Here is a 23,283-nt window from a genome sequence, read left to right on the forward strand (position 1 = left end):
CATCAGGGAACTCCTCTTTGCTGACGATGCTGCTCTAACACCTCACACTGAAGAGTGCCTGCAGAGTCTCATCAACAGGTTTGCGGCTGCCTGCAATGAATTTGGCCTAACCATCAGCCTCAAGAAAACGAACATCATGGGGCAGGACGTCAGAAATGCTCCATCCATCAATATTGGCGAGCACGCTCTGGAAGTGGTTCAAGGGTTCACCTACCTAGGCTCAACTATCACCAGTAACCTGTCTCTAGATGCAGAAATCAACAAGCGCATGGGAAAGGCTTCCACTGCTATGTCCAGACTGGCCAAGAGAGTGTGGGAAAATGGCGCACTGACATGGAACACAAAAGTCCGAGTGTATCAAGCCTGTGTCCTCAGTACCTTGCTCTATGGCAGCGAGGCCTGGACAACGTATGTCAGCCAAGAGCGACGTCTCAATTCATTCCATCTTCGCTGCCTCCGGAGAATCCTTGGCATCAGGTGGCAGGACCGTATCTCCAACACAGAAGTCCTCGAGGCGGCCAACATCCCCAGCTTATACACACTACTGAGTCAGCGGCGCTTGAGATGGCTTGGCCATGTGAGCCTCATGGAAGATGGCAGGATCCCCAAAGACACATTGTACAGCGAGCTCGCCACTGGTATCAGACCTACCGGCCGTCCATGTCTCCGCTTTAGAGACGTCTGCAAACGCGACATGAAATCCTGTGACATTGATCACAAGTCGTGAGAGTCAGTTGCCAGCGTCCGCCAGAGCTGGCGGGCAGCCATAAAGGCGGGGCTAAAGTGTGGCGAGTCGAAGAGACTTAGTAGTTGGCAGGAAAAAAGACAGAGGCGCCAGGGGAGAGCCAACTGTGTAACAGCCCCGACAAACAAATTTCTCTGCAGCACCTGTGGAAGAGCCTGTCACTCTAGAATTGGCCTTTATAGCCACTCCAGGCGCTGCTTCACAAACCACTGACCACCTCCAGGCGCTTATCCATTGTCTCTCGAGATAAGGAGGCCAAAGAGACTTACTGAATGTGGAGACAAAAGGTGCAGGAGTGCTTCTCCTGGTTCCACATTAAAACAATGGGGTGCTTCCAGTCACCGTTCTCCCTCCCTCCACCGACTGCCTTCCTCCCTCTTCCATTTGCTTTTATCTACCAAATCGCTACTTATCTCACCTCTCCCCACCACCCCCACCCCCCGCAGCAGGCTTCTGCACCTTGCTGGCCTTGTGTGTACAAATTCAGATATTAGGTTGTGACCATGAATTGTGCAGACTTTGATTTTCAAATCTACATCTCTGAAAGTAACAATTCTCTTTGTGGATGCGGACCAGAGTAAATAGTGTCTTTCTTGCTGACTGATGAAAGGGTTTTTTCTTTGAAGTTAAATAGCCAGATTGGTTTGACAGCAAAAAAAAAAGCCCCATTGAAGTTGAAGCTGTAGATTTTTATAAATAACCATACTGAGTGTATGTGTCTCTCTGCTTTGTTGTCTTGCTTGTTCGGATGGTACAGCTTTTTATTGTGCTTGACAAGAGTAATTCTTTCCAGCAATTAGGGATTTATTTCAAAACAAATGATACTTCTAACGTTATTACCATACTGTCTTTGGGAGAGATTAGTTAGTGTTATAATAAATGTTTCATAATGTATCAATTTTCAGAAGTGTCCTGTAATAAAAATTTCATGTCCATTAATAGATGACTTGCATTCAGAAAGAATCTGGTTACAATGCCACTACACACAGCTAGCACCAGAGCATTTCATCCCCCGTTGCCAGTCACTGCATTTGAAAACACTTTTCCACCTTGTGGCAACTTTTGATAAAGTAAACTTCATCAAGTTTTCAAATCACAGTTGCACAATTAGCGCTAATTAAGCTTTGGATTCCAGAGCATGCCTTGCTGAATCAAGAGAATTGACTTGAATGCCCAATTCATGGGGTGCCAAATTCAGCAAATTGTGAAGTCTTCCAGTATTTGGAGGCTTGAAGCAGAGCAAGGATGAGCCATATTTTACTTAATTTTAGGCAGTCATATGTTAATCGGTCCCAAACTGAAGTCAGCAAGCGTTTCTGCTTGCTCGCTCTTTCAGCGCTCCTTACCTGTGTGAAACTAGCCAAGGGTTGATTGTTGATGCATAGATTTGTAGTGTAGTGGCTATATTACTATATTAGTAATCTAGAGTCCTGGACTAATTATCTCAAGAATGTGAGTTCACATCTCAACATGAGAGCTTTCGAATAGACTCGGGCCATATTCTCTGGAGTTCAGAAGAATGAGAGGTGATCTAATAAAATGTAGAAAATTCTTAATGGGCTTGACAGGGTGGATGCTGAGAAAATGGGCAGAATTTTGCCATGGAGGCGGGTTTGGAGATTGGGAGGGTGTGGGGAAATTCAGATAGGGACAGCACCCTAATGTTGTCTCGCCTCTGGGTGAGTTTCTGAGGGGCAGGCTCCCACTGGAATTGACAACCCACTCCACGGAGGCAGGCAGACAATTATGGCCCCAATTAGGGGCCATTTTCAGAACCCACCCGCATTTCCCTGGCAATGGAATAACACCACCACGGCCCCCCGCTGTGTACGGAGGCCAGCAGGAACTTGGAGGCAGCCTCCTTGTGGCAGGCTGGAAGGCCATCGGTGCTTTCTCTCACTGCTCCAGTGAATGAGCCAAATGCATCAAAAGGCCAAAAGGTTTCCTCTCCACAGTGATGGCCCTGATCAGTGTGGGCCTTCTTTAATTTTATCTTTTCAGCAGGCTGAGGCACTCTCACCCTTGCCTTTCTGACTCAGCAGTGGCAACCACTCCCAGTGGTACTGCCAGCTGTCCAGTGCTGAGAGCCATCTCATTGGGCCTCCTGACTCAGGAACCTGCCTACCATCCTTACTTGGGCAGAAGAGGCCAATTAGGAGCCCGTCTCATTTAAAGTTGCTTTGGTGGACACCTTGAGGTCAAGCGTGGGATTGGGAACCACACTGGGTCCCAACATCAGGTTCCTGACGCCTGTGAGAAAATTCAGCCGAATGTTTCCTCTGGCTGGGGAATCATGGAAAGTTTACGGCACAGAAAGAGGCCACTTGGCCCATCGTGTCTGTGCCAGCCGAAAAATGTTCCACCCATTCTAATCCCACCTTCTAGCATTTGGTCCGTAGCCCTGCAGATTATGGCACTTGAGGTGCATATCCAGACTTCTTTTGAATGAGTTGAGGGTTTCTGCCTCAACTACCCTTTCAGGCAGTGCACTCCAGACCCCCACTACCCTCTGGGTGAAAAAACGTTTCCTCATCTCCCCTCTAATCTTTCTACCAATCACCTTAAATCTATGCCGCCTAGTCACTGACCTCTCTGTTAAAGCAAATAGGCTCTTCACCTCCACTCTATCCAGGTCCCTCAAAATTTTGTACATTTCAATCAGATCTCCCCTCAGCCTTTGTTCCAAGGAGAACAACCCCAGCCTATCCAGTCTTTCCTCAGCTGCATTTTTCCAGTCCTGGCAACAACATTGTAAATCTCCTCTGTACCCTCTCTAGTGCAATTACATCCTTTCTGTAGTGAGGTGACCAGAACTGCACACTGTACGCAAGTTGTGGCCTAACTGACTATTTATACAGTTCCAGCATAACCTCCCTGCTCTTATATTCTATACCTCGGCTAATAAAGGAAAGGATTCCGTATGCCTTCTGAACTACCTTATCGACCTGTCCTGCTACCTTCAGGGATCTGTGGACATTTGCTCCAAAGTCCCTCACTTCCTCTACACCTCTCAGTATTTTCCCATTAATCGTGTATTCCTTTGCCTCGTTTGACCTCCCCAAATGCATCACCTCACACTTCTCCAGGTTGAATTCCATTTGCCACTTTTCTGTGAATATGACCAGACCATCAATATCTTCTAAAACATAGTCTCAGAATACGGGATCGGCCATTTAGGACTGAGATGAAGAGAAATTTCTTTACTGAAACGGTTGAGAGTCTTTTGGATTTCCCTACCCCAAAGGGATGCTCAGTCATTGAGTATACTCAGGACAGAGGCCAATATATTTTTGGGTACGAAGGAATATGGGGAGAGTACAGTTAGATGGGATTGAGGTACAAGATCAGCCATGATCTTGTTGAACAGTGGAGCAAGCTCAAGGGGCTAAATGACCGACTCTTGCTCCTGTTTCTTGTGTTCTAATAGGTCAGGAGTTTTCAATCAGCAGCGAAGTCGTGGCGCTCGCCATTGATCTCGACCTAAAGTGCCCACTTCCTTAATGTGATGTGGTGGGAGTGAGAACTTCACAGAAGGCAGGAGGATTCCCTCATGACGTGGACCCCAGTATAGTTCTAACTCTTATGCAAGCATAAAGACAGATCACAGGATGCAATGAATAGAAGCCATGCCCACAGTATCTGCAGCTAAGCCTTTTGCAGTACCTGTTAAATGCATGTAAATAGGATTTTGAATAATGTTTAAAAAGTCATATATAAGTTGGAACAAGATATTTTAAAAAGTCAGATAAATTTACGCAGAAGCATTTTAGAAAAGAAAGACAGGCATGCATTTATATGCTGCTTTTCACGACCACCTGACATCTCAAATGGCTTTACAGCCTCTGAAGTACTTTTGAAATGTAATCACTGTTGTAATGTAGGAAATGCAGCAGCCAATGTGCACACAGCAAACTCCCACAAACAACAATGTAATAATGACCAGTTGATCTGTTTTTTGTGGTGTTGGTTGAGGGCACCGGACATAACTCCCCTGCTCTTCAAAATAGTGCCATGGGATCTTTTATGTCCTGCTGAGGGGGCGGACAGGGCCTCGGTTTAACGTCTCATCTGACAGTGCAGCATTCTCTCAGTATTATTCTGGAACGTCAGCCTTGAGCTATGTGCTCAAGCCCTGGAGTGTGACTTGAACCCACAACCTTGTGACTGAGGGGCAAGAGTGCTAACAAATGAGCCACAGCTGACACTTGTGATAATTTTTAAAGATATGTATAAACTTAAAATATCGGTTTCATGTTTAAAAAGTCATTGAAATTAAATGATTTTTAAAAAGTCAGAAAAATATTCAGAATCCATCCCGGAGCCATTTTCAAAGTTGAAATGCCTTCCTGTACCAGTGTATTCATCAGCCTGGATTTTACAATATTTGCAAACTGACTTTGGATTCACCTTTCCTCCAGGAAACACCAGCCCTAAAATGTGGCAAGAAAACTTTGTTATAATTGGGTAATTTGCCCACATTATGCCAGCACCATTTTTTCCCTGTTAATTTTGATGTTGGTGAGTTACAATGCGAAGCTCTGGGGCAGCACAGAGTGGCCTACCACGACTTCAGGATTTCCACACCATAGTGCGTGTTGTTAACGCCCTCATTGGTGACGAACGCTGACAGCTTCGCCATCATTAGCGCAGCAAAGTCCACACCATAGAAACTGTAGCACAGAAGGAGGCCATTTGACCCATCACTAACAATCACAAACAATCTCCTTGTAGACATGAGTGGACCAGCAGTGGCTGGATTACCAGCGTGTAAGGACCGCAACATCATAACCACCCACGAGGTCACCAAGGTACCAGTTACAGCAGAAGAGACCACTGGTACCCCATTAAGTCACAGTTCCTCCAGGATCTCAGTGGTTCTGGTTTGGAGAGTATCAGTCTCTTCTCAGACGCCACACCAAGAGAATGAAGATCCAAATTCAGATGATAGTTCTTCGTCAATAGGCAGTGTTTCCTCATGCTGCAGCGACTCCGAAGAAGAGATTGATGTCATCACTGAGAAGCAAAGGCTGGCTGTGGGGAGCATTGTTAAGGGGAAATCTCCAAGGACCAGAACCCCGTCGCAGACTTTGGCCAGCATTAAACGGTGCAGTCTGGAAACCCAGCAACAGGGCAATTGTGCCGCTCCTTACTTCTCCCTAGAGGACGGCCAGCATGACAACTAGCCAGAACGGACAGATACCTCCATGAGACCAAGTACTCTTCCTCCAACAGGTCCTCGACGTTGAGCTCCAAGCCTCCAGACGCGGAGAATGAGGAGAGGCAAAGGACATGTAATGTCCTGGAGAGGCAGAGGAGAAATGAGTTGAAACATTGTCCGTTGGCTCTTCGAGATGAGGTGCGAGAACCTTCCAAGAATGACAAGGCCTCAGAAGTGGTCATCTTGAGAAAAGCAACAGAATATGTTAGCAGGCTGAAGGCAGAGCAACAGAAACTGAATGCAGAGAGGGAGAAACCTCCATAGGAACCGCAACTGATGTGACGCAAATTCACCAAGCAAGAGTTGTCAAACCACCAAGATGATATAAGGACTTTTGAGCTTCTATACATGTAAATTTCACAATATCTATACCTGTATAAATAATTTTGATATCTAATTTTATATTATTTTTTATTATTTAGAGATACAGCACTGAAACAGGCCCTTCGGCCCACCGAGTCTGTGCCGACCAACAATCACCCATTTATACTAACCCTACAGTAATCCCATATTTCCTACCACCTACCTACACTAGGGGCAATTTACAATGGCCAATTTACCTATCACCTGCAAGTCTTTGGCGGTGGGAGGAAACCGAAGCACCTGGCAAAAACCCACGCGGTCACAGGGAGAACTTGCAAACTCCGCACAGGCAGTACCCAGAATTGAACCCGGGTCTCTGGAGCTGTGGTGCTAACCACTGCGCCACTGTGTTTTTACTTTTAGCATACGAGACTTGTGTTTGGAAGGAAGGGGGATGTTGTATGATTGCCTTTAAGAATGATGTCCCTTTAGGATCTTAGTTTGCTAATGAGCCAGGGTTTCCCAGAATGTTACCAGTGATAAGCGACTTCAGTTATGAGGAGAGGTTGGAAATGTTCAGACTGTTGTTCTTGGAACATAGAAATTTACAGCACGGAAGGAGGCCATTTTGATCCATCGTGCCCTTGCTGGCCGACAAGGAGCCACCCAGCCTCATCCCACTTTCCAGCTCTTGATCTGCAGCCTTGTCGGTTATGGCACTTCAAGTGCATATTCAAGTAATTTTCAGAAGTTATGAAGATTTCTGCCTCTTCCATCCTTTCAGCCAGTGAGTTACAGATCCCCGCCACCCTCTGGGTGAAAAAATTTCCCCTTGGATCCGCTCTATATTTGAGGGCCCATAGTCTTTGCAATATCCAGGGCCTTCAGCCATTTCTTGATATCATGTGGAGTGAATCGAATTGGCTGAAGACTGGCATCTGTGATTCTGGAAGCTCAGGAGGAGGCCGAGATGGATCATCCACTCGGCACTTCTGGCTGAAGATGGATGCAAATGCTTCGACCTTGTCTTTTGCACTGATTTGTTGGGCTCCCCCATCGTTGAGGATGAGGATATTTCTGGAGCCTCCTCCTCCTGTTAGTTGTTTAATTGTCCACCACCATTCGTGACTGGATGTGGCAGGACTGCAGAGCTTAGATCTGATCTGTTGGTTGTGGGATCGCTTAACCCTGTCTATTGCATGCTGCATCTGCTGTTTGACAAGCAAGTAGTCCTGTGTTGTAGCTTCACCAGGCTGACGCACCTCATTTATAGATATGCCTGGTGCTGCTCCTGGCATACCCTCCTGCACTCTTCATTGAACCAGGGATAGTCCCCTGGCTTAATGGTAATGGTAGAATGGGGGATATGCTGGACCATGAGGTTACAGATTGTGGTTGAATACAATTCTGCTGCTGATGGCCTACACCACCTCATGGATGCCCAGTTTTGGGTGGTAGATCTGTTCAAAATCTACCCCATTTAACAGATTGGTAGTGCCACACAACACAGTGGGTATCCTCAATGTGAAGAAGGGACTTCATCTCCACAAGGACTGTGCAGTGGTCACTCCTGCCAATACTGTCATGGACAGATGCGACAGATAGATTGGTGAGGATGAGGTCAAGTAGGTTTTTTCCTCTTGTTGGTTCCCTCACCATCTGCTGTAGACCCAGTCTAGCAGCTATGTCCTTTAGGACTCAGCCAGCTCGGTCAGTACTGGTGCTACCGAGCCACTCTTGGTGATAGGACCTTGAAGTCTCCCACCCAGAGTATATTCTGTGCCCTTATTACCCTCTATGCTTCCTCCAATTGGTGTCCAACATTGAGAAGCACTGATTCATCAGCTGAGGGGGGATGGTAGGTGGTAATCAGCAGGAGGTTTCCTTGCCCATGTTTGACCTGTGCCATGAGACATCATAAAGTTCAGAGTCAGTGTTGAGGACTCCCAGTGCCTAGGTCAATGCGGCTGAACCATCCGGTTTCATTCCTTTTCTTGGACTTTGTAGCAGTTTGATACAACCTTTACAAATAAAAGTTTATTTTGCCCCTCATAATGGTTTCCAGTAACTTCCCTACCATCGATGGGAGGAACTTCATGAGTATGTATCGTTGAACCGGACAGATTTAGGTTATTGGGATAGCAAAGTCACAAGTTGGACAAAAAGGCAATGTAAACCCTTTCCAAGGTTATAAGATACAATAATTGACTGTTGAATGTTTTAGGGGAGATTAAAGGCACTGTAGAATGTGATTGTTTGTTTGAAACCAAAAAATAATTAAATTCATGGATGAATTGTTCATTGTCAATTATTTCTCTCTGTCTGTGTCTGTCTCTCCCTCTAATGACCGATCCTTTGTGTGAAGCCTGTTTGAACCTGTGCCAGTGTCCCACTCCTGCTCTGCAAGCTGCACTCTCCGAACTGTAACTTAAATCACGTTGTTAAACTTCTTGTACTTCTTACTGCGTCACTGAAATTAGATGAACAGGAAGAGCAGTGAAAATGACCAAATAATGTGACAATGACAAAATCAGGAAAATAGTTATGAAGGGTTCCTCAAACAAAACAGACTAATCTTCATCACTGTTCATATCTTTTAGTGAAGAATTGTCTGTAGTGAATATTGTGCCTTTTATGAATATATACCAATTATCTTTATTATTTGTTAATGTCTTGTTTATTTCCTTTCTCATTGGGTATTTTCTTCTGTTATGAACCATATTGCAGAAAAGCATTCTCTCTCCAACACGACCACAATTTGGAAAAAAATGCCCAACTTGCATATTTATCCAATACTACCTATAACATTAAAAAAAGACCTAAAATCTCTCAGAAGCATAATCAGACAAAAATTGCCACTGAGCCAAAGAAGGAGCCATTAGGAGGAGTGACCAATAGCTTAGTAAAAGAGATTTTTCAAAGTGTCTTAAAGGAGGAGAGGTGGAGAGGTTTGGGGAGGAATTGCAAAGCTTAGGACATAGACAGCTAAATATATTACTACCAAAGGCAGGGTGAAGAGAATGGAGTAAAGGGTAAGTGGCTAGAGTTGAAGGAACAGAGTTCTCCAAGGATTGTAGGGTTAAAGGAGGTTACATAGATAAGGATGGGAAAGGCTATGAAGAGAATTGACTGGAAGAGAATTTTAATTTGGAGGCTTTGAGGGGATGAGAACTAGTGAAGGTCACCAAGCACAGGGGTCTATGAGCATAACTTGGTGCAGATTTGGATACAGGCATAAGAATTTTGGATGAGCTGCAGTTAACGGAGGGTGAAGAATGGGAGGCCGGCAAGGAGACCGCAGATATATCTGTAGGTGAAGAATGCATGGATGAGAGCTTAGAAATCTGATGGGCAGAGGTAGGGTGGAGATATATTGGAGGTGGAATTAGGGGTCTTTGTAAAGGAGCGGATATGGGGTCGGAGGCTCAGCTTATGGCCAAGTAGGATGCCGAGATTGCAGTTGGTTCAGCCTGAGATGTTGGTCAGGGAACAGATTGAAATCTATGGAGACAGTGTGGAGTTTGTGGTGGGAGCCAAAGACAATGGCTTTGGTCTTCCCAATGTTTGAGTAAATTGCGACTCATCCTGGCTTGAACATTAGCCAAGCAGACTGACAACACAAAGGCAATGGATGCATCAAAAGAGGTGATGTTGAGAGAAAAGAGGTGTTGTAAATTCAATTAATATTACAGGAAGATAGAATTCATATTGCAGGTACTTCCATTTAGTGGAAAGCAAGAAACCTGTGATATGTTGAGCAGATCTGTAAACAGATATCAATCTATCCATTGCTTCATATATTCTATCATTATAACCAATTTTTTGGAGCGTTCTTCAATTGAAAGATGAATCTTCTCACTTCCAGCTTCCAAACTCTCTCTCTTATCAAGACCACTATGGTCTATGCTCCAATTAATTTTCTTGTTTCTTTTAAAGTTCAAATGCACCATCCCAAAATTCAGTTCGTACTCTCTGCACCATCACTGTTTTGAAATAAAGCATCATCAATCGCCTACTCTTAGTGATTCTTTGAAATCTATGAAATTTCTTATCTTCCTTCTTCCTGTAATCATTCATTGACAACCAAAGTTTAGCATCATTTAATCACATCTTTCTATTTTAGCATGCTTCCTCTTTTATTCTTCAGTCTATCCAGCTTTGCTTCTTAAATAAATGGATGATATGTGATTATCTTGGTCAACTGAAAACCGTAGATCGCGGCGTACATGACGACTCAAAATCATGTTTTTGCATACACTCGGTGTATAAGTCGACCCCTCCCCCCTGCCCCCACCACTTTACAGCCACAACATGCTGTACTCGCATTTGTAGTCAGCCTCAATTTTTCGTCCCACAAATGCATGTTTTACTTGCCTTATATTTGGGCGCAAGTGATCAAGCAGGCAATACGGGCTGTGTTGCGAAGATGTGCCGGAGTTTGAGACATGCCCGCACAGAGCCTTGAATTGCTTAAAGCAAATGTCTGAACCACCAGAACTGCAAGTTACTGATGGTAATTTGACGCTTAAAATTATCGTGATATTTGTTGCTTTTGATATTTCAACATAATTTTAGTTTCTTAAAACAAGTTTTACTGCTTCTGTAAAACCATGTTTATTTCTGTCTTATCAGAGAATTGATTCTAAGTTAAAAATGACAGTGATTTGTGTAATTATCTGCCCCACTGGGAAACTAAGAACTTAGAATAATGCTTACTAAGGTAAAAGAAAACTCCAGTACTTTGTAGAATTTATTTATTCAATAAACTGTGTCACATTAATTTAGTATGAATTACCGATGTTTTTTCCCTCACATTTCAAAATGGCGACCACCCACACCAGCAGATCACATCTTATACTCTGCATATAAGTAGACCCTATTTTTGTAACAATATTTGGAGGCTTCAAAGGTCGACTTATACACAGCGATCTATGGTATATTTTGTTTTTCCACTTGAAGTCTTGAAGTAGTCTATGCTTAGACATGTTTAGAAAAAAGACAGAAGCGCAAGGGGAGAGCCAATTGTGTAACAGCCCCGACAACCAATTTTATCTGTACCACCTGTGGAAGAGTCTGTCACTCTAGAATTGGCCTTTATAGCCACTCCAGGCGCTGCTTCACAATCCGCTGACCACCTCCAGGCGCTTACCCATTGTCTCTCGAGACAAGGAGGCCAAAGAAGAAGTTGTCTTAACTAGAATTGTGAAAATGTACTATTTTAATGGAACACTAGGTACTGAGATTGACCGTTCTGTTTTCTGATGTAACTGGAATTAGCAATTACTGTCACCAGTGATCATGGGGTTGCTGGATTCTTTAATGTACAAGATTGATCCATAAACTCTGCAACACTGCTATTAAACAGAACATACACCTGAAATCCATTTTTTCCGATCCTATTTTGTGATTGGTGTCATGCCAGGTAGCCTTGACTTCCAGAATGCTACACCAATTTAGTTGGATAAACAGGTCTGAATTGTTTAATTATTTGCTGATATGCAACTGAATTGGAGGAGGAAGCTTATTTTGTGAGCATTATTTGCATTAGCTAACATAAATTTGTGTTGATCCACTATTCTGTCCAAATATCTTGCCAGGTTCAAAATGATCAAAGATACTTCTTTAAGCAAATTTTGTCTCATTCAAACAGACTAACCTGTACTATCCACCCTCATGGTCTCCCTTTCAGTACAAATGCTACCCCCTCCCAAATGTTTCACGCCTTTTCCCAGTCTAAATGAGAGGGAAGTCTATTCTGATTAGCCTCAAACTAGTTTAAATGAGAGCTCAGTAGTGCATGAATGTTATCTGAACAAATGTAAAACTGGACTCTACATTTTGTAAAAATGGTGGCCATCTTTTGATTAATTGTGAAAATGTGTACAAGTTGGCATATGTGGCACTTTTCTCTAATTCTTCTACTTAGTACTGCATAGTATAAAACAAACCTTTAAATGCTGTACATTATATAAGTACATTATGTAAGTAGTTGGGATAAAATGTATGATTCTATTAGTTTTAGCTACCGTCTGTTTGGCAAAATCAGTACTTCAAGCTTCTAACATATGATTTGTCCATTTTCTAGCAATAACTATTCGTACATTATTAGTATATAGGAAAATGGCAAGACCTCTGCCTTCCTATCGTCCCAAACCATCACGTGCAGTTCACAACATGTAATGTTACTAAACATTGCTTTCATCTTTTAAGACTGACTCCTCTGAATTTTCAGACTTGCTGGGAGGAATCCTCTCTGAAGATAAAACTAACCTCTTGTTGACATCCTGTTCAGGTTCAAGTCATGACAATCTTGCCTATGGTGAAATGCGCAGTGAAAGAATGCATCTGGGTACGATGTATCATTTCTGCATTTGAACCAAAAACTTAGGCCCTGCAAAATTCCACCCCCCTCCCCGCCCCCCCATTAGATCACTTCCTCCCCCCATACAAAGATCCACTGATGTCAGTGATCAGAAATACCTCGCCGCCTTCCCCAACAGCGTAAGCTATCGGTCTACCAGCCAGGGTCAGGAATCAAACTTCCCCTTCCCATGGGATTAAAGGGACAGTGACAGCATGGATACAAAATTGGTTAAGGGACATAAAGCACAGAGCAGTGGTGGACAGTTGTTTTTCAGACTGGAGGAGGTATATACTGGTGCTCCCCAGGGATCGGTATTAGGACAACTGCTCTTTTTAATATATATTAACAATCTGGACTTGAATATACAGGGCATCATTTCAAAATTTGCAGATGAGACAAAACTTAGAGGAGGATAGTAACAGACTTCAGGAGGCTATTAATGAAATGGACACACAGACATGTAGATGAAATTTAATACAGAGAAGTAATGTATGAATGAAGCGAGGCAATATAAATAAAATGGTACACTTCTAAAGTGGGTGGTGGAAGAGAGAGACCGGGGTGGGGGGGGTATATGTACACAAACCTTTGAAGGTGACAGGACTAATTGAGCAGGCTGTTTAAAAAAAGCATACGGGGTCTTTGGCTTCATAAACAGAGGCAAGGATTTCAAAAACCTGGAAGTTATGCTAAACATTTATAAAACACTAGATAGGCCCTAGCTGAAATATTGTGTCCAATGTTGGACACCACACTTTGGGAAGGAGATCAAGGCCCGAGAGTGTGCAAATTTACTGGAATGGCACCAGGGATGTGGGACTTCAGTTACAAGGAGAGGCTGGAGAAACTGGGGTTGCTTTCCTTAGAACAGAGAAGGTTAAGAGGAGAGATTTGGTCTCGGTGTTCAAAATCATGAAGGGTTTTGAGACAGTAATTAGGGGGAGAACCTACAGCACAAGAGTTGGGACAAGGGCACAGATTTAAGGTAGTTGACAGATGAACCAGAGGAAAGATGAGGAAAACCATTTTTATGCAGCGCATTATGATGATCTGGAATGAACTGCCTGAAAGGCAGATTTAATAGCGACATTCAAAAAGGAATTGGCTAAATACCTGAAGGGGGAAAATTTGCATTACTATGGAGAAAGCCCAATGGAGTAGGACTCATTGGATAGCTCTTCCAAAGAGCCAGCCCAGGCACGATGAACTGAATGGCCCTCTGCTATTTTGTATAATTTTATGGTGACGTGAGTGACAGTGGAGTGATGGGAGTGGAGGATAACTTAATGAAACTTAAAAATTGAGGATGTAAAATGGGCTATTGACTTAATATCACCCATTTTACACCACTGTAAAAAGTCAAGATCTACCTAGCCCCTTGCGTCTTCCTATATCCCCTTTACGCTTATGTGCGTCAATCATTTATACTGGCACTGCCCTGAAGCCAAAACTGTGGAAACTCAAATGTAATCTCACTTTTGTTGGCAGCATCACAATGCAGTTTTGACACTACACCAAACAAAATAAAAATAGCGTACGAACACAGCGTTAAAAAAGATTTTCACGAAACTACATGCAAGGCTTGATCAGTAGAAAATCAAAACGAGAAGAATTTGCTGTCTTTGCTATTTAATATTTACTGTGTGACTGCATAACCATTTTATCCTGTATTCTACAGGGTAGATTTTGTGCGACTTTACATGCAGTTGGTGGGTTTCACAAAACGATGCATGCTGGCTGCAATTTTCAGTTCATTGATTTTATGATTCCTGTTGGTTTGACAAGGCCCTGCCTGTGACATAGGGTCTCTAAATGTACCACCTGGAAGTATGTGCTGCCTGCTGATCTTAATTTTTCTTTGATTTTAAGATACCAATTCAGATCAAAGAAAGTACCAGTAAAGAATAAGCAAGAGCAATATAAATAAGGAAGCTGTGGGAGTATTAAAGAGATGGTCTTGTTGTATATTTAAATATTTACTTTGATGTCTGTTTAGATTGCCTCACAATGCAGAAATGATCTGGAACAATTGCACACATTGGAGCAGAAACGACTAAAGTACTCACTGCTGGTGACACACGAAGAAGCTTCTGGAAATGCCCGGAGGGAGTTAGTTGTGCGTCTGAGACGGGCATTTCAAGACATCGTCCTTGACCACCTGAAAGAGGTCACCAGGCAGGAGGAATTAGATGCAACTTCAGCCAGCCAACTTCTGCATCAAAGCTGGCACATTCAGGTAGAAAAGCTGGTATCTCTAAACCATTATTCTGCAGAGAAATGGTTGAGGAGATGCCAGTTTTCCATTGGGATGATTATGTGGCAAAGTGAGCTATTTAAAAAGAGACCCAGCAAATCTAATTTTTTTAAACCGGATGAAATGCGTATTAGTTTTGTAGTGCTGTGCACCGTGCATATGAATATTTGTGGCTGGCATGGCAGGGGTCACTAGAACTGCTGCCAGGAAGATAACTAAAGCAATACCGAAACGACAACTTCAATTTTTTTTTAGAACATTACTGCGCAGTACAGGCCCTTCGGCCCTCGATGTTGCGCCGACCTGTGAAACCATCTGACCTACACTATTCCATTTTCATCCAAATGTCTATCCAATGACCACTGAAATGCCCTTAAAGTTGGCGAGTCTACTACTGTTGCAGGCAGGGCGTTCCACGCCCCTACTACTCTCTGAGTAAAGAAACTACCTCTGACATCTGTCCTAAATCTATCACCCCTCAACTTAAAGCTATGTCCCCTCATGTTTGCCATCACCATCCGAGGAAAAAGACTCTCACTATCCACCCTATCTAACCCTCTGATTATCTTATATGTCTCTATTAAGTCACCTCTCCTCCTCCTTCTCTCCAACGAAAACAACCTCAAGTCCCTCAGCCTTTCCTCGTAAGACCTTCCCTCCATACCAGGCAACATCCTAGTAAATCTCCTCTGCACCCTTTCCAAAGCTTCCACATCCTTCCTATAATGCGGTGACCAGAACTGCATGCAATACTCCAGGTGCGGCCTCACCAGAGTTTTGTACAGCTGCAGCATGACCTCGTGGCTCCGAAACTCGATCCCCCTACTAATAAAAGCTAACACACCATATGCCTTCTTAACAGCCCTATTAACCTGGGTAGCAACTTTCAGGGATTTATGTACCTGGACACCAAGATCTCTCTGTTCATCTACACTACCAAGAATCTTCCCATTAGCCCAGTACTCTGCATTCCTGTTACTCCTTCCAAAGTGAATCACCTCACACTTCTCCGCATTAAACTCCATTTGCCATCTCTCAGCCCAGCTCTGCAGCCTATCTATGTCCCTCTGTACCCTACAACATCCTTCGGCACTATCCACAACTCCACCGACCTTCGTGTCATCCGCAAATTTACTAACCCACCCTTCTACCACCTCTTCCAGGTCATTTATAAAAATGACAAACAGCAGTGGCCCCAAAACAGATCCTTGCGGTACACCACTAGTAACTAAACTCCAGGATGAACATTTGCCATCAACCACCACCCTCTGTCTTCTTTCAGCTAGCCAATTTCTGATCCAAAGCTCTAAATCACCTTCAACCCCATACTTCCGTATTTTCTGCAATAGCCTACCGTGGGGAACCTTATCAAACGCCTTACTGAAATCCATATACACCACATCCACTACTTTACCCTCATGCACCTGTTTGGTCACCTTCTCGAAAAACTCAATAAGGTTTGTGAGGCACGACCTACCCTTTACAAAACCGTTCTGACTATCGCTAATGAACTTATTCTTTTCAAGATGATTATAAATCCTGTCTCTTATAACCTTTTCCAACATTTTACCCACAACCGAAGTAAGGCTCACAGGTCTATAATTACCAGGGCTGTCTCTACTCCCCTTCTTGAACAAGGGGACAACATTTTCTATCCTCCAGTCTTCTGGCACTATTCCTGTCGACAATGACGACATAAAGATCAAGGACAAAGGCTCTGCAATCTCCTCCCTGGCTTCCCAGAGAATCCTAGGATAAATCCCATCTGGCCCAGGGGACTTATCTATTTTCACACTTTCCAAAATTGCTAACACCTCCTCCTTGTGAACCTCAATCCCATCTAGCCTAGTGGTCTGAATCTCAGTATTCTCCTCAACAACATTTTCTTTCTCGACTGTAAATACTGATGAAAAATATTCATTTAATGCTTCCCCTATCTCCTCTGATTCCACACACAACTTCCCACTACTATCCTTGATTGGCCCTAATCTAACTCTAGTCATTCTTTTATTCCTGATATACCTATAGAAAGCCTTAGGGTTTTCCTTGATCCTATCCGCCAATGACTTCTCGTGTCCTCTCCTCGCTCTTCTAAGCTCTCCCTTTAGATCCTTCCTGGCTAGCTTGTAACTCTCAAGCGCCCTAACTGAGCCTTCACGTCTCATCCTAACATAAGCCGCCTTCTTCCTCTTGACAAGTGCTTCAACTTCTTTAGTAAACCACGGCTCCCTCGCTCGACAACTTCCTCCCTGCCTGACAGGTACATACTTATCAAGGACACGCAGTAGCTGCTCCTTGAATAAGCTCCACATTTCGATTGTGCCCATCCCCTGCAGTTTCCTTCCCCACCCTACGCATCCTAAATCTTGCCTAATCGCATCATAATTTCCTTTCCCCCAGCTATAATTCTTGCCCTGCGGTATATACCTGTCCCTGCCCATCGCTAAGGTAAACCTAACCGAATTGTGATCACTATCACCAAAGTGCTCACCTACATCTAAATCTAACACCTGGCCGGGTTCATTACCCAGTATCAAATCCAATGTGGCATCGCCCCTGGTTGGCCTGTCTACATACTGTGTCAGAAAACCCTCCTGCACACACTGGACAAAAACTGACCCATCTAAAGTACTCGAAATATAGTATTTCCAGTCAGTATTTGGAAAGTTAAAGTCCCCCATAACAACTACCCTGTTACTCTCGCCCCTGTCGAGAATCATCTTCGCTATCCTTTCGTCTACATCTCTGGAACTATTCGGAGGTCTATAGAAGACTCCCAACAGGGTGACCTCTCCTCTCCTGTTTCTAACCTCGGCCCATACTACCTCAGTAGACGAGTCCTCAAACGTCCTTTCTGTCGCTGTAATACTCTCCTTGATTAACAATGCCACTCCCCCCCCTCTTTTACCATCTTCTCTGTTCTTACTGAAACATCTAAATCCCGGAACCTGCAACATCCATTCCTGCCCCTGCTCTACCCATGTCTCCGAAATGGCCACTACATCGAGATCCCAAGTACCAACCCATGCTGCAAGCTCACCCGCCTTATTCCGGATGCTTCTGGCGTTGAAGTAGACACACTTTAAACCAAGTTCTTGCTTGCCAGTGCCCTCTTGCGTTCTTGTAACCTTATCCCTGACCTCACTACTCTCAACATCCTGTACAATGGAACTACAATTTAGGTTCCCATTCCCCTGCTGAATTAGTTTAAACCCCCCCGAAGAGCACTAGCAAATCTCCCCCCAGGATATTGGTACCCCTCTGGTTCAGGTGAAGACCATCCTGTTTGTAGAGGTCCCACCTACCCCAGAAAGAGCCCCAATTATCCAGGAAACCAAAACCCTCCCTCCTACACCATCCCTGCAGCCACGTGTTCAACTCCTCTCTCTCCTTATTCCTCGCTTCGCTATCACGTGGCACGGGCAACAACCCAGAGATAACAACTCTGTTTGTTCTCGCTCTAAGCTTCCACCCTAGCTCCCTGAATTTCTGCCTTAAATCCCCATCTCTCTTCCTACCTATGTCGTTGGTGCCTATGTGGACCACAACTTGGGGCTGCTCCCCCTCCCCCTTAAGGATCCCAAAAACACGATCCGAGACATCACGAACCCTGGCACCTGGGAGGCAACACACCAACCGTGAGTCTCTCTTGTTCCCACAGAACCTCCTATCTGTTCCCCTAACTATGGAGTCCCCAATGACTAATGCTCTGCTCCTCTTCCCCCTTCCCTTCTGAGCAACAGGGACAGACTCTGTGCCAGAGACCTGTACCCCATTGCTTACCCCTGGTAAGTCGTCCCCCGCAACAGTATCCAAAACGGTATACCTGTTGTTGAGGGAAATGACCACAGGGGATCCCTGCACTGCCTGCTGGTTCCCTCTCCTTCCCCTGATGGTAACCCATCTACCTACTTCTTTTACCTGAGGTGTGACTACCTCCCCATAACTCCTCTCAATAACCCCCTCCGCCTCCCGAACGATCCGAAGTTCATCCAGCTCCAGTTCCCTAACGCGGTTCTCGAGGAGCTGGAGTTGGGTGCACCTCCCGCAGATGCAGTCAGCAGGGACACTCTTGGTGACCCTTACCTCCCACATTCTGCAGGAGGAACATACAACTGCCTTAACCTCCATTCCCACTATTCTAAATTCCCAACAAATCGACTGAAAAACCAAAAAAAAAAGTCAAAACTTGTTAGCTTAGCAATCGGACGGACAGAACTTTTTAAATAAAAAGCTTACCTTATCAACACACCAGAGTCCTTTTTTTTGGTTAGAGGAGGAGGGTGGGTGGGAGCCACCGCCCAAGTATATCGTTTTTATATATAGTTTTTAATGTTAAGTTTGTGTAGCTGAAATATTGCTGTATATATGTTACCAGTGAGCTGATCCACCTAACTCCATGCCCACCATTATCCCTCACTCGCCATCATCTATCACGTATACTACTTCATTCAACTGCTATGAATGTCTGCCTCAGTACAGATCAAGTCTGCTCCTTCTGAGTGCTACTCTAGTGAGGGCGGGGAGTGATGGATCTTGCTGAGGGTTTCCTGGAATAGAGAGGGTTCTTTCCTTCCTTTTGCTGAGCCATAAACCTGGTCCTGCCACTAGATTCGATGCCATGGTGGCTGCTTATCCCGGCTCTCCTGGGTCACATTCCCAACTTAAGTTGGGCAGCTCGATGACGTGGATGTTGATTCGCCTGGAGAGCCGCCCCCCCCCCCCCACCCCCTCTCTGCCTTTCTTCCATTGCTGGGCACACACGTAGCATGTCCTAAGATGTGCTTTGGAGCAGATTGCAGGGCTGCAGTGAGATCTTCAAACCGATTTGCTGTCCAACTGATTCTCCAGCATGCTGAACTAAGACAGGACACACAGTCATAGACGTCGCACTCCACATTTTTGTAGCAACAGTTTAAACATTGCTGGTGTGTCCAAGGAACTCTGTCTGCATTGGCTCAGTGTCGTCAAAGAGGGCGAAGGAGTTTTATTTCTTGCCGTCCATTAGAAATGCTGACAAAACGGACACAGGAGGAAGTCAAAGGAAAGGGACCAGAGATGGTATTAATCTGTACTCCAGTCAAAAAGGGCCATTTCCATCCTTGAAGAAATACTATGATGTTAAATGGAACCCGTTCCTACCATACAGGTGGAATTGTGAATCTCCAGAATTATTCTTTGCTGTGGGAGATGGGAACTGAAATTTCAATTTGCCTTTTTATAAAGTCAGAAATGCCTGCTTTTTTGTGTCAAATGTGAAATCGCTAATGATATTGGAGGAATATTTGTTGATGACTATGTGATCCCTAACAAAGCAGTTTTGTTAGTGGTTATAAAATAAAATAAGTCAGTCATGGTGCACCTACTGTAATGACCCTTTGTCGATTTTCAAGCAGCTAACTAGCTCCTTATTTAATTTTAAATTTTGAAAAGTTTGTTAATCCAGCTCCGGAGGGTGCAATTATACTGGAGAATGGTTAAATGCAAACAATCAGCATTTGTTTTATTAATCACAATCTATAAGGTCCTGGGCATTGTGGTGACAGAGGTGTCAAAAAAAATTGTTTTAAATGGAATAAGCCTATTGCTTATGTATTATAACCATAACTAGACTTTTTAAAATCTTTCACGAGATGTAGTTGTCACTGGCAAGGCCGCGTTTGTTGCCCATCCCTAATTGCCCTTGACAACTGAGTGGCTTTCTAGGCCATTTCAGAGGGGCATTAAGAGTTAACCACGTTACTTTGGGTCTGGAGCCACGTGTAGGCCAGACCGGATAAGGACAGCAGATTTCCTTCCCTAAAGGACATGTTGCAACAGTCAATAGTTTCATGGCAGCATTACTGAGGCTAGCTTTCAACTTCAGTTTTTTGATTAATTAATTGCATTTAAATTCCACCAGCTGCCATGGTAGGATTTGAACCCATGTCCCCAGGGCATTAGCCTGCATCTCTGGATTACTAGTATAGTGACATTACCACTATGTCACCATCTCCCCTGCAGGGTCTTGCAAGCAAATGTTGTAAATTCTAGATGGATTAAGTTTATTCTTGAAGAGCATCATTAAATTCAAAATGTTCACAAGGTATGTGTGTGTTTTTTAATGACAATAGATAACATTTTAGTCTGAATCTTATGTCCTTTTCTAGTTTCAGTTGGAGACGCTGATGGACCAGCAGCTAGCTTCCCAGAGGAAAATACTTGATGAGGGCCTTGCAAAGAGGAAAAATCTAATGAACAGAATCCACCGGGGTGTGAACCATAGGCGCAATCTCCTGAACACAGTTGCCCTCCACATTGCAGGCTTTGTCAATATGGTGAAAAAGTAAGGCATGATGTCAATCAAAACAAATGTATAACCACAGAGTCCAGAGAATCAATCCCATCTTATGTCAAGACTTCAGTTAGGCAGGATTTGTGTACATGGATGAATTTATTCACTTTGGCACAGTGCATAGCTAACTAAAAGGCATTTACAAAATGTTGGTATGACTGGGGAAAGAACAAAAGATAGCAATTAAAGGAATAGTTTTGAAAATGCACAGATACTGACTGTGTTGAGGAACAAAGCTTTAAGCAACTGGGTCCCAGAGTTACAGAAAATAATACTTGTGACTGAAGCCTTAATTGGGTCTTTTTTTTTCAATGAATATTATAGTCTTTGTGGGAGACGATAGACATATGAGAGCAGCAGGGAGAAGAAGATCCCAAACAGTGTAAGTGCGTGAACACAGCCCTGTTTCACGCCACTCAGGATAGGAAAGGGGTCTGATGAGGCGCCGCTATGCTGAATTGTGCCTTTCATATTGTCATGGAATGAGGTGATGATACTTAGTAGCTTTGGTGGACATCTGATCTTTTCTAGTAGTCTGAAGAGGCCACGTCTGCTGACAAGGTCAAAGGCTTTGGTGAGATCTATGAAAGCAACGTAGAGGGGCATGTGTTGTTCACGGCATTTCTCCTGTAGCTGGTGAAGGGAGAACAGCATGTCAATGGTTGATCTCTCTGCTCGAAAGCCACACTGTGCCTCAGGGTAGACACGCTCAGCCAGCTTCTGTAGCCTGTTTAAAGCGACTCGAGCAAAGACTTTCCCCAATATGCTGAGCAGGGAGATTCCACGGTAGTTGTTGCAGTCACCTTGGTCACCCTTGTTCTTTTCGAGGGTGATGATATTGGCATTGCGGATGTCCTGTGGTACTGCTCCCTTGTCCCAGCACAGGCAAAGCAGTTCGTAGAGTGCTGAAAGTATAGCAGGCTTGGCACTCTTGATTATTTCAGGGGTAATGCCGTCCTTCCCAGGGGCTTTTCCACTGGCTGGAGAATCAATGGCATCACTGAGTTCCGATTTTGTTGGCTGTTCGTTCAGCTCATCCATGACTGGTAGAGACTGGGCTGCATTGAGGGCGGTCTCAGTGACAACATTTTCCCTGGAGTACAGTTCTAGGTAGTGCTCCACCCAGCGGTCCATTTGTTTGCGTTGGTCAGTGATTGTGTCTCCTGATTTAAATTTGAGGGGGGCGATCTTCTTGCTGGTTGGCCCAAAATGCCATCATACATTCCTCTGATGTTTCTGGTGTCGGAGGCCAGCTGAATATGACTGCATAGGTGTTGCCAGTAGTCATTTGTGCAGCGCCTGGCTGTTCTTTGTGCAGTGCTTCTGGCTGCTTTAAGTGCTACGGATGTTAACTCGCTGGGGGCTTTCTTGTAGTTCAACAGTGCAATGGGCTTCGCAGCTATGACAGGTTCCAGCTCTTCAAAGTGAGATTGAAACCAGTCTGCATTCTGCTTCACATGTTTGCCATAGGTGGTCATAGCTGAGTCATAGATGGCTTCTCTGATGTGGGTCCACTTGGTTTCTGCATCCCCTGTAGGCGTGTTTTGAAGGGCTTTTTCAAGTGAATATAGGAACTTATGTAACAGCTGTGGATAAGAAATTCTGCTAGTGTTGATGTGCGGGCGGCCCTTCTGCTTGGAGTGATGCAGCTTCTTTGGTTTGAGTCTAACCTGCTGCACACCAGGGAGTGGTCGGTTTCGCACTGTGGAAGCTGCATGTGATTTGAACGCTGTTTAAAGAGGCTTGCCTTGTGACGATGAGGTCCAGCGGGTACCAACGATGTGATCTTGGGTGCCTCCAAGAAACCTGGTGACAGGGTTTAGTGTGAAAGAATGAGTTGGTGATGCAGAGGTTATGATAGGTACACAACTCAAGCAGTCTCTGTCCATTCTCATTCATCCTTCCAATGCCAAAGCGCCCAAGGCCGGAGGGCCATGAGTCATGGTCGGCCCCAACCCTGGTATTAAAGTCCCCCAGCAGGAACAGTTGTTCGATATTGGGGATGCTACTCATGATATTACGGAGTTCCTCGTAGAACTGGTCTTTAGCTTCAGGTGGGGAGCAG

The 23,283-nt window shown here is 44.4% G+C and overlaps 1 protein-coding gene across 4 annotated transcripts in view; it reads left to right on the forward strand.

The window, feature by feature from the left end:
- LOC137376222 (limbin-like) overlaps positions 1-23,283 on the forward strand; it is a 211,705-nt gene that overhangs the window by 52,851 nt on the left and 135,571 nt on the right. For all 4 annotated transcript variants that reach the window (XM_068044349.1, XM_068044367.1, XM_068044359.1 and 1 more), the window contains 2 exons: positions 14,627-14,866; positions 21,034-21,209. In XM_068044349.1, coding sequence (XP_067900450.1) covers positions 14,627-14,866; positions 21,034-21,209 — 416 coding nt within the window. The remainder of the gene's footprint in view (positions 1-14,626; positions 14,867-21,033; positions 21,210-23,283) is intronic.

The sequence above is a fragment of the Heterodontus francisci genome, chromosome 1 (assembly GCF_036365525.1).
Source record: "Heterodontus francisci isolate sHetFra1 chromosome 1, sHetFra1.hap1, whole genome shotgun sequence".
In the NCBI taxonomy this organism is placed as follows: domain Eukaryota; kingdom Metazoa; phylum Chordata; class Chondrichthyes; order Heterodontiformes; family Heterodontidae; genus Heterodontus; species Heterodontus francisci.